General features: G+C 38.8%; 1 protein-coding gene across 1 annotated transcript; it reads left to right on the top strand.

Annotated features, from left to right (window-relative positions):
- Positions 1–8,836: 8,836 nt before the first annotated feature.
- On the top strand, positions 8,837–11,957 carry LOC138897947 (uncharacterized). Its single transcript, XM_070183973.1, has 6 exons — positions 8,837–9,019; positions 10,223–10,285; positions 10,374–10,503; positions 10,765–10,914; positions 10,999–11,063; positions 11,136–11,957. Exons 1-6 carry the CDS (start codon positions 8,837–8,839, stop codon positions 11,955–11,957), a joined length of 1,413 nt encoding a protein of 470 aa, XP_070040074.1.

The raw sequence follows: 11,957 nt of genomic DNA, 5'->3' as shown, positions 1-11,957 counted from the left end.
GGGTGGAAGCCGTGTCCTATAAGGCTGTGACTAAGACGGTCATAGCGGATTTCGTCCGGGATTGCATCGTCTGCCGATTTGGAGTACCCGAATCAATCATCACTGACAATGCCGCTAATCTCAATATTGGTCTGATGAAAGCCATGTTTGAAACATTTAATATAAAGCATCGGAATTCCATAGCATACGAGTCGCAAATGAATGGAGCCGTAGAAGCCGCCAATAAGAACATTAAGAAAATATTGAGGAAAATGGTGGACAACTACAAACAATGGCACAAAAAGCTACCATTTGCTTTACTCATGTATCAAAACACAGGTCGTACATCAACGGGGGCAACTCCCCATTTACTGGTTTACGGTACTGAAGCAGTTATTCCCGCCGAAGTAGAGATCCCTTCCTTAAGAATCATACAAGAAGCCGAGCTCAGCGACACAGAATGGGTACGAAACCGGTATGAACAACTAGGTCTCATTGACGGAAAAAGAATGAACGTAGTGTGTCACGGTCAACTCTACCAGAATAGAATGGCAAGAGCTTTCAACAAAAATGTTAGGTCAAGGCAATTCACACGGGGCAATTGGTACCGAAACGGATCTTCCCACATCAAGATGAAGCAAAGGGGAAATTCTCACCCAACTGGGAAGGCCCTTACATAGTCCACTGAGTATTAACTGGAGGAGCACTTATACTTGCAGAAATGGATGGAGAGATTTGGACACCCATCAATTCAGACGCAGTCAAGAGATACTATGTTTAAGATTATGTTTGCACTTTCTATTCGATGTAACTGAACTACGCTTGACCTGATTCCCATTTAAGAGGGGATACGTAGGCAGTCATGTGGGTTCGGTCACATCATAATAAAATCTTCATTTCCCCTATGGTAAATAATTGGGGCAAGATCTTGAGTTTGCCTGATCTTATTATGTTCGGAACCGCCAAGGAATGTATCGCCATAGGTATGAATTTAAACCGGGGTAGAATTTTGAGGAGGAGTTAAGGAGGTTGCAATGTCTCAAAAGCGTGTCATAGTCGCCAATTCGACAAGATTATTCGCCCTCATGCATTATCACATATTTCAAACAACTACATTTTTTACAAACAATTTATCAAGTGCATGTTTTCGAAAATTTTATTTTTATAGAAGCCAGACGTTATCCGAGGTGACTCAAGCAGGACCTCCAGACAAGAGCAAAGGCAAAGCAAGGAATTGAGAGCACGAACCAACCTTCCCCCCTCCCCCCCACGCAAAACTCACGATTTTTCTTTGGATGCAGGCATAATGAACATAACAGGAACGTCCGCAAATATATACACACAACAAGATCACTATCTTCACACCGACAAAGGTCGACAAACGCAAATGCATCAAGCTAAGAAATACTTTGCCCTTTTCCATTCAATCATTGCTCTTCTCGCATAGGGCTAAGCACTACCCTTATCATCGCATAAGGCTAAACACTGCCTTTCGTGCATGAGGCTGAGCTCTGCCTCCGTACTGCATAAGGCTAAACAGTGCCTTTCTCGCACAAGACTAAAGCACCGTCTCCATTATTGCATAAAGCTAAGCATTGCCTTTCCTTGCATAAGACTAAACATTGTCTCTACTCATTGCATAGGGCTAAACATTTCCCTCACCTTGCATGGGACTAAGCACTGTCTTCATTCCTTACATGAGGCTAAGCATTGTCTCTACTCCTTGTATAGGGCTAAACACTGCCCTCACTTTAAATGAGACTAAGCATTGTCTCCATCCTTTGCATGGGGATGAACACTGCCTCCATACTGTATAAGGCTAAACACTGCCTTTCTTGCGTGATACTAAACACTGTCTCCGCTCTTTGCATGAGACTAAGCACTGTCTTTATTATTTCATAAGGCTAAGCACTGCCTTTCTTTGCATGAGACAAAGCACTGTCTCCATTAATGCATAAGGCTAAGCATTGCCTTCCCTCACATGAGACTAAACTCTGTCTCTGCTACATTGTATAAGATTAAGCATTGTCTTCCTTCTTCGCATCGGGCCAATCACTGTCCTCATCTCACACAAGACTAAGCCTTGTCCTGTCTTATTCTTGCATGTGACTAAAAATTACCTATTCCCTCTATCAAATGATCAATATTACCACATACTTGCATTTCATGGGCTGAAACACCGCCACATTGTTCGAAGGCGTCATAGTCCAAAGGCACCATCCTCATAGCCTGGAGATACCATGCCATGGCCCGAGGATCTCTTGAAATTTGCACATCATTATTCAAAGGCGTCATAGTACAGAGGCACCATCCTTATGGCCCGAGGACAACATTTTATGGCCTGCGAATCCCTTATCAAACGCTTCATGGCCCATGATGTCATAGTCTAAGGACATCATCTTCATCGTCCAAAGACAATTCTCATAGTCCGAAGGGAATTTGCTTCATGTTTAAATTTTTGTAATAACCCATATATATTCTCATGCATCGTGTTTTAAGTTTTGCAGGTAACTCGAAAGGTAACCGTACTACAAACAGGAGCAATCTTCGCTCCGATTTCCGTTCACACCCTTCGATCACCCTAAACGTAACCAATAATCAGCAGTTGATTACTCTTTGTTCTATGACCGTCCAAATATCTGCCTTATACATCCATAACGTTCAATCTGTATTTATAACCCCACCTGAAATCATATGTTACTCACGATACTATCACATCCAAAAGATCCATTTCGAAACATACGATCACTCATACAAAAACTCCATCGGTTTCGTTCGTCGTTGGATCCAGAAATACACACGGCCTGATTCCCCTAACACCAGGGATATGTAGGCAACTTAAGAACTAGAATTCAGTCACTATTTTTTCAAAATGCATCATCCCCCACTCATTTCGGACAAAATTCGTCATTATTCTCTTTACCCCGATAACTCTTTCATCATTCCCGGGTAAAGATGGGCAGTTGTTGATACCCAATTTTGCCCTCATATTTTTATAAATATCCTATTAACTTTCAAAATATCATTTATGCATCATCATCAATTTACAAGAGTCATATAAGTATTTACTGCAATTCCTCATAATTTTTGAGGTTTTAAAATTATTTGTTGTTGCATTTAAATTACTCAAATATTTATTAATTACTCATTAAAATTATTTTGCGATGACTTAATCATCCAAATTTATTGTTTACACCTATATATGTGCCTTACAATATTTTACTTCATTTTATATAATTACATCTGCATTTTTGAACTACTTACGTAATTTTACAATAATAGCCTATATTCTATACATAACTACATTATTTACACCAAAATAATATTTTATATTTTTATAAAGTTAAGCTATTATTTTCAATCATTTTACCGCATAAGTAATATTTTTATTATTTATAAATTACTTTTTATATATTATTTTAAATAATTTTTGTGTATTTAATTGTATAGCCCAATATAGGGCTAATTTTGGACCATAACCAGGCCCAAAACAGCTGGCCCATCTCCATTAAACCCCTTATCAGCCAAAACCAAACAACCCCTTTATTTAACCCGGTCACGATCCGTTTTAAACAACCTTCCCCACTCCTTCTTCTATCTCAGCCATTGATCTCAGAGATCAATGGCCCACAGACCCCTTCTCCTCTTTAATTAACCAAACCCAAACCCTAAAGACCCATTCCCCATCTTCGCCGCCCCTAAATCCTCTCTACTTTTGAATGTTCTCTTGTCTCTGAAAGAAACCCTAGCAGCCACCTCTAATTCTCTCCGATTCTAACCTAAACATGGAATCAGTCCCTGATTTACTTACCTATTTTTAGGGAACTACGATGGTGAATACACACTTGTGGAGTTACTTAGAGTTCTTGCCTTATTTTTGGCAAGAACTATCTTCCGAGATTGGGTTTGGTCGACTATGATGCTGTGGAGATTTGGATGATGTCTCCTCTATATACATCATACAAGGAAGGATCCTTGATTATTGGTTCGATTCTCATATGCATGAACCCAACTAGGGTTTGAGAATCTCCTTCTCCTTTGCCGATTTTGATTGCATGCAATATATTCTTTCCTTCTTTGTGTTTGATTGATAATTTTCCATGTTTGTCTGCTTAATATGAATACTATATGAACCCCTTCCCTAATTCCCTTTAGAGAGGACTTGGTCACTGAAATTTACCACTATTACTCTCTTATTCTCTCATTCTATATTGTTTTGAACTTTGGCTCTTGGCCAGCTGAAAGCCAAGGCCACCAGAATTCGACTAGTTGAACTTTCTTAGTGCGAGCACTGCTCGGGGTTCATCTGAAACTCTTTTCTCGCATTTTGAACTCTTTTCTCGCATTTTGAACTTGCCTACAATTCCAAGGTCTGACATCTGTCTATTACATGTGTTCAATATGAATGATTTTTGATTCTCTTAAGCATGTTTACCCTAATGTGTGTATTTGAATTCTTATTACCTACTACTCTCCCTGAGATTATCCCCTACTTTGTTTTGCATCCTTATGATAGACCAACTTATATGTTTTAATATATCTGATACTCTACTGTGACCAATTCTTAACTGTGATGTTAGCCAATTATGATCTTTACCATGTGTTCCATGCTTAGTTCAATCCTGTGTTGTTTAAATATAATTATAGTCTATAAGGTGAAATGCAATATCCAGCCTTTATGTGACAATCTAGTTCTTACTGTGTCTTTGCCTATTGAGAATTCTGGCTCTACTAAACATGTTTAGCCTGTTATGTTATGCCGATGTTTGTTGTCAATCCAGAGTTTGCTTTCCTACCCTGTCCTGGATTGTTATGTCAACTAAACTCATGCTTAGGAAGTAATTTAGTCCATGTTTAACTTGTTACTCTTCAGGTCCTGCTGTCTATGAGGACCTGTCATTATGCATTTGTGATTCTATTGTGTGTTTGCTGACTTGCTCAATCTTGCATTCCTTAGTACCAGTAAAGACCTTAGGAATAAGTCTTACAATTGACCTTCTTTCACTACACATGGCCAAATAGTTTTAGAATTGATTCTTGCTTCTCCTAATGTTGAAGTTTGATGTTGTCTCTTGTACTGTGATTAATGTTCAGCATGATAACTTTCTTTTGCTAAGTAATTGCTCGATCATGTACTTGTTCTGTTATGTTGTTTTCACTAGACCTTCATGTTAAAACTTTCATGTGAACGCTATGCTCTATTTCACTCTATTAGAATTTCATGTGTCTAAAGTCCTTTAGGCTAATTCTGAATCATTTTACTTTTGAAACTCTTTGAAATAGTGACCCTTTAGCTTTGTTTTACAAAATACAAGCATGAACCTGCATTGTAGACTTGTCAGTATTTCATGTGATTTTGTCTATGTGCTTTGGCTAGAACTGTTGTTATTTACAACTTTAGGAGTTAAGGGTGACAAGTTGTTTAAATTAATCCTGCGAGTGGTATGCCATCTGCATTGTTAAGTTTGGCATCCATTTGGCAAAGTAGGTTATTCGTTGGGCCTGGTGTTGGGCTATATGTGTTGTTGGACCTGGATACTGGATTCAGGAAGATTCTACTGTCCTTATGAGCCTGAGATTTGGGTCTGTTGGTTGGTAAGGCTGCTGAAGGCCCAGAAATTTGCTAGGTTATTTTATAGTGGGCCTGTACTATTTGATGGAGGCCCGTACTTGTTTCAGTCTGTATTTCTGTCATATTTGGCTTGCATTATTTTATTTGGGCTGTAATAACTTGTAATAATGAATAATTGAGGATATAACAAAATTGGGGAATGAATGTGCTATGTTCTTGCATAAAGGGTAGAAAACATGCCGATAGGGTCTGTGTTCTATTCGCTATTTTATTTAACATGTCTTATTTGTTATTTCGTGCACTAATAGAAGTCATGTCTCTAGGAATTGAACACACCTCACCTAATTTGTCTAATACTTGCACACTATCTTAAACCTGCTATTAATCGCCATACTTGTGTTTAGAGAGCATGCCTATAGGATGTATATGCTTTTTCTAGCTCTCATGCCTATAGGACTTCAGATGGTTAATCAAATTGCTTTTATTTTGGTGTACTGTCCATCAAGATATCATGATTATAGGACATTAATCTCTTAATCAACTGCTCCCGCCATTTTATTACATTTCCACATAGATAGCATGCATATAGGAATAAGTATGATAAAAGTGAACTCAAATGCCCTATTGGAAATCTCGTCCACTGTTATCCACCTGGAAGGCATAACCATAAAATCAAACATTGGTAACTACTAGTTTCTAATAACCTTCATCGCCTATTGCGCAAATAGCTTAGAAATCATGTCTATAGGTTTGTAATATATGTAACCTGCAAGCTAGTTAGCTTGGAACAACGACACTGCCTGTGTGACACCTAAAGTCAGTCAGCTAGAAATCCTGCCTATAGGAATTTTACATTGATTTCTGAGTAGTTCAAATCACATAGAAACTATGGCTATAGGTCTGGAACAATTTAACATACCAAATCTGCTTATATATAGTTGTCCATTTAAATAATCTGAACATAGCTAGTATAACTATGATTGTCTGCCTAATTGACAGCGTGCATTTATGTTTATATAAGGAGGTGAATTTGAGCCTTTGGTATTGATTTCGTGTAGTCGTACTTGTTTTGAATGGACGATTAGTTATATCATTTCGAGAAACCTAGGTAAAGTCTAGAATCATCCAAATAGAGGTCCAAAGCCTCCTAGACCACAGGTACGGGACGAGTAGTGCACGTGTAGGATACTATTTAGAATTGAATTAGAGCATCTTTAGGTAACGACTTCAACATAGTAATTGGGTAGCAGGAGATGATAGTCTGTTCCCGTTGAATAATATGAGTAACTCCTTACCTTAAGGGAGTTGCGAAGTATTATTTATGTTACACGGGGTGATCCTTTAGGCTGAAAAACTTAGGACCCCACCTTTTTATTTATCTACTTGTTATTCGCACCTAGTCATCTAACATAGATTAATGTAGTTGTAACCTTGTAATCATTTGTACCGACTCTCAGGTGTTATGATAAGACTCTTCGACTTCTACGTTTTCCTTTATTTATTATATCACCTTGCCTAATCATATAATCCACATAGTTTAAAGTTCGGGAGGGACCCATAGTTGCAGACCTCGAAGAGTGCCTAACACCTTCTCTTCGAGGTAATTTGAGCCCTTACCCGATCTTTGGTGACGCAGACTAGCCAAATAGAATTATCTGTAAATAGGTGCCCTAACGCACCTTAAAAAATTGTTAGATGGTGACTCTTCTATTTTAACCCCTCCTTAAACGGGTTGTCACACGTCGAAACTCGCTTTTGCGAGAAAACGAGGCGCGACAAGGTACTCACTCAGATGCCTGTTTATGGTAAGTTCTTGAAGAAAATCCTATCTAGAAAGATGAAATTAGATGAGATAACAATGGTCAAGCTGAATGTCCATTGCAATGCCATATTGCAAAATACAATTCCTTAAAAGTATGGGGACCCAGGAAGCTTCACCATACCATGCTCGTTGGAGAGTGAGAAATTCGACAAGGCCCTATGTGATTATGCTACTTCTATGAATCTAATATAGTTGTCCATGTTTAGGAAACTTGAAGGTGAGCTTGGAGTGATCAAATCAATATCAGTGTCCCTACAACTAGCTGACCAGACCACCATCCTGCTTGAAGGAATTATTGAGGATATTCTAGTACAGGTGGACAAGTTTGTGTTCCCCGTGGACTTTATTGTGGTGGACATGGAGGTGAACAAGGAGGTGCCTCTAATTCTAGGGAGGCCATTTTTATGTACAGGTAGAGCAATCCTTAATATATACGAGGGGCAACTTATGCTTAGAGTGGGAAACGAGAAAATGGTATTCTAGATGAAGAGAATGATGAAATACCACAATGATGAGGTGTCTGCCTACTCATTATTCAAGCTAAATGTTGTTGGGGAATTGGCTGAAAAATACATGCTTGTGTGGGATACTCTAGATAGGTGTATTACTCAGTCTAGCACATTGGAGGATAAAGATCCTGAAATAAAGAAAGAAGCTGAAACTCTTGAAACTAAGGGTCAAGTGGTTGATGAGAAGGAACTAAAAGAGGAGGCTTCTAAGCCTAATGTGGAATTGAAAGTCCTCCATACTTACTTGGAATATGATTTTCTTGAAACTATCAATTTTTCGGTGATTATTTCTGCTTACTTGACAGGTACACAGGAGCAAAAGCTGGTGGAGCTGCTAAAAAAGTACAAAAAGGCCATTGGCCGGACTATAGATGATATTCAAGGAATCAGTCCAGCCATTTGCATGCTCAAAATTATGTTGGAAGAAAATAGCAAGCCAGTAGTGCAGCCCCAACGTAAGTTGAGAACAAAAATCTAGAGGAGGTAGTGCACAAGAAGATCATTAAATTGTTAGATGCAGGAGTGATTTTCCCTATTTCTAATAGCCAATGGATTAGTCCAGTGCAAGTTTTACCTAAGAAGGTGGGCATGACAGTGGTGAAGAATGAAGATAATGAATTGATCCCAACAAGAACAGTCACTGGGTGGAGAACGTGCATTGATTATAGAAGGCTGAATGATGCGATAAGGAAAGACCACTTCCCACTTCCCTTCATTGATCAGATGCTCGAGAAAGTGGCTGGACATGGATGTTACTGTTTCTTGGATGGGTACTCAGGCTACAATCAGATACCTATTGCCCCAGAAGATATTGAGAAGACCATATTCACTTGCCCGTCAGGTACTTTTGCTTACAGAAGGATGTCATTTGGGTTATGTAATGCACCAGCCATTTTTTAGAGGTGCATGATGTCTATATTCTCCAATCTAAACGGGAAGTGTCTAGATGGATAAATGGATGATTTCACTTCGTTTGGTGATGATTTCTTGAAAATTTTGGAGCTCGTACTTGAATGCTGCAAAGCGACTCACCTGGTTCTTAACTGGGAGAAGTGCCACTTCATGGTGAAAAAGGGAATTGTCCTGTGCCACAAATTGACTGCACATGGCATTGAAGTTGATAGAGCCAAGGTTGATGTAATTACTAAGCTCCCTCCACTGACTTCTATGAAGAGCATAAGGAGTTTCTTGGGACATGCTTGATGGTTTGCACTTCAATTACTGCATTTTACTTGTGTTTGAGCTTAAATGTTAGTGTATTGCACGTATTATGTGTTATGCCTTGCAGGAAGTGATTTCAAGTTAAAAAGATAATCGGGAGCTTAATCGAACAATTTGGATCTTTGAAGTCTCAGTAAAAGTCCAAGAAATTAAATCGGTATCGAGTCCGGGGCTCGATGACCGCGTATGGATATCAAAAATCAAAGAAACAATGGTACTCTGTAAAACAATATACTGCCGCACCGCATGGGGCGGGGCAGCAGTGTAATTTTGCCGCTGTCTGTCAGAATCCGCTCTATGAACTTCCCCACTAACGCCCCACATGGGGCAGTGCATGTACAAAATTCTCAGAGTATTTTTCCTGTTTCTGTTTGGAAATGGTAGTTTCATGCGGGCCCATTCCTACATGGTATAAATACACCAAAAAGACATTTTTGAAGGTATTTTTAACCTTGGAAGCTTTTGGAGAGCATTGGAGGCTACAAGACATATGATTCCATCATCTTTTCATCAATTCAATACGGGAGTTTGGATTGTAACGTTAGATTGATACTTTTTTACTCTTTAATTATAATTGTGATGACTTCCTCCATAATTTTGGTGTAGTTTTCCTTAGGTTTTTATGGATATGGTATTTTGATAAATATTTGTGGATTTTAACTCTAGTTCTTTGCTTGAATTCGTTTATGGAGATTTGAATTGTTGCAACTTTATCCACCGATTTATTTAATCGAAAGAGAAATATTTTGGTAATCATCTAGTGAATTCGTGAGAATCATTAGAACATTAGAGTAAATTAAACTAGAGTTAAATCCCAAATAGCTATCTTGCACCTATCCTGTCATGACCCTTATTCCTCACATTGATAAGAAACAAACTCTGCTAATCTTTAGTTCTTTGCAATCAATTATCAATTAATTTACTTTAGTAGTTAATTGTAGTTCGTAATTAATCCAAATCAAGTTTCGATCATCCTGAATAACAGTTAAACTAGAAATTACTAGAGCGTTGTTTAAATCCAATCCCTATGAAGACGATAATTTAACTATACTATCTTTGGCTAGCGAGCATCAATTTCGTGTTGTGTTTTGTGCTCGTCAATGTTGGGTTCTATTGAAGGTTCATCAAAAACTTTTCCAGCATTACCAAGCCGTTAATTTCATTGCTTGCAAAGGATTTCAAGTTTGTATTCACTGTGGAGTGCTTAAGAGCATTCGAATTGATAAAAGAAAAACTTATGAGTGCTCCTATCATGGTGACTCCTGATTAGAGCCAGCCATTTGAGATAATGTGTGATGCTAGTGATGTAGTTGTGGGGGCAGTTCTGGGACAAAGAAATGATAAGATGTTTAGGCCCATCTACTATACAAGCTTGATGTTGAATGATTCTCTCAAATTAAGTATGCCACTACTGAGAAAGAGTTCTTTGATGTGGTCTTTGCTTTTAACAAGTTCAAATCATATCTGGTGGGGAGTAGTGATTGTACACACTGATCACTCGACCTTATAATATTTACTGAGTAAGAAGGAGTCCAAGCCGCGTCTGATGCGGTGGGTGTTGTTGCTCCAAAAGTTTGATTTGGAGATCAAAGATATGAAGGGCACATAAAATCAAGTCATTGATTATCTATCTCGACTTGAGAGACCTCCGGTTGAAACAGTTGAAATAAGGGAAGAGTTCCCTGATGAGAAGATTTTCTCCATTGTTGCGGTCTCCGAAAGGTCGTCTTGGTATGCTAATGTAGCCAATTTTTTGGCTAGTGGATGGTTACCTCGTGACCTCTTTTGTGATCAAAGAAGGAAGTTTCAAGGTGAGGTAAAAAGTTATTTTTGGATTGACCCTTTCTTTTTTAAATTGTGTGCATATGGTATGATTTGAAGATGTGTGCCTGAAGGAGAGATGACAAGCATTCTGTCCCCTTGCCATGAAGAGCAACTGGAGGACACTATAGTGGAAACCGTACTGCAACAAAGGTCATGGAAGCCAGTTTCTATTGGCCTACTTTGTACAAAGATGCATGAGCGTATGTAGCTGCATCTCACAAATGTCAATTGGGTCAAAGCAATCCCTATTAGGAGCAATGATGCTCGAGTGGTGTGTGAGTTCCTACGGAAGAACATCTTTTCCCGTTTTGGGACACCTCAAGTGATTATCAGTGATAATGGGTCGCACTTTGTGAACAAGCAGTTTGTTGCACTGCTGTCTAAGTATGAGGCCACACACAAAACAGGAACCCCATACCATGCCCAAACTAGTGGGCAAGTTGAAGTGGCTAACCGTGAGCTTAAACGAATTCCTGAAAAAATGATTAGTGCTTCTCACACGGATTGGTCTGTAAAGATGGATGAAGCTCTATGGGCGTATAGAACTGCATTCAAAACAACCATAGGGACTTCACCGTTCAAATTAGTTTATAGGAAATCATGTCACCTACCTGTTGAGATAGAACATAAAGCTTATTGGGCAATGAAGTTGCTTAATCTTGATCTTAGTCTTACAGATGAACACAAGTTATTACAGATGAACGAATTGGAGAAGTTTAAACTGAACGCGTATGAAAATGCGCAATTTTTAAAGGAAAAAATAAAGAGGTGGCATGATCGTCTAATTAAGCCAAATGAGTTTCATGAAGGGGACAATGTTTTACTATACAATAGTAGACTTGGGTTGTTCCCCGAAAAATTCAAGTCAAGATGTACATGTCTGTATGTGGTGAAACATGTCTCGCTGTATGGCGCCATTGAGATCCAAGATGAGGAAGGGAATGCGAGCTTTAAAGTGAATGGGCACAGGTTGAAACCGTACCTGGTTGGAGGATTTGACAAGCAATCCTCTAGTATCGTGATCAAATGA

This window comes from Nicotiana tomentosiformis, chromosome 8, assembly GCF_000390325.3.
Source record: "Nicotiana tomentosiformis chromosome 8, ASM39032v3, whole genome shotgun sequence".
Lineage (NCBI taxonomy): Eukaryota > Viridiplantae > Streptophyta > Magnoliopsida > Solanales > Solanaceae > Nicotiana > Nicotiana tomentosiformis.
Note: the sequence above shows the minus strand (reverse complement) of the source record. Positions and strands in the feature narration are given on the sequence as shown.

What these genes read in the sequence shown, in the direction of transcription:
- LOC138897947 (XM_070183973.1), top strand. Translation starts at nt 8,837, where the DNA reads ATGGATGATTTCACTTCGTTTGGTGATGATTTCTTGAAAATTTTGGAG. An exon ending in TTGATAGAGCCAAGGTTGAT is followed by an intron (nt 9,020 to 10,222) that starts GTAATTACTAAG and finishes GTTCTATTGAAG; the next exon opens with GTTCATCAAAAACTTTTCCA. An exon ending in GAATGATTCTCTCAAATTAA is followed by an intron (nt 10,504 to 10,764) that starts GTATGCCACTAC and finishes CGGTTGAAACAG; the next exon opens with TTGAAATAAGGGAAGAGTTC.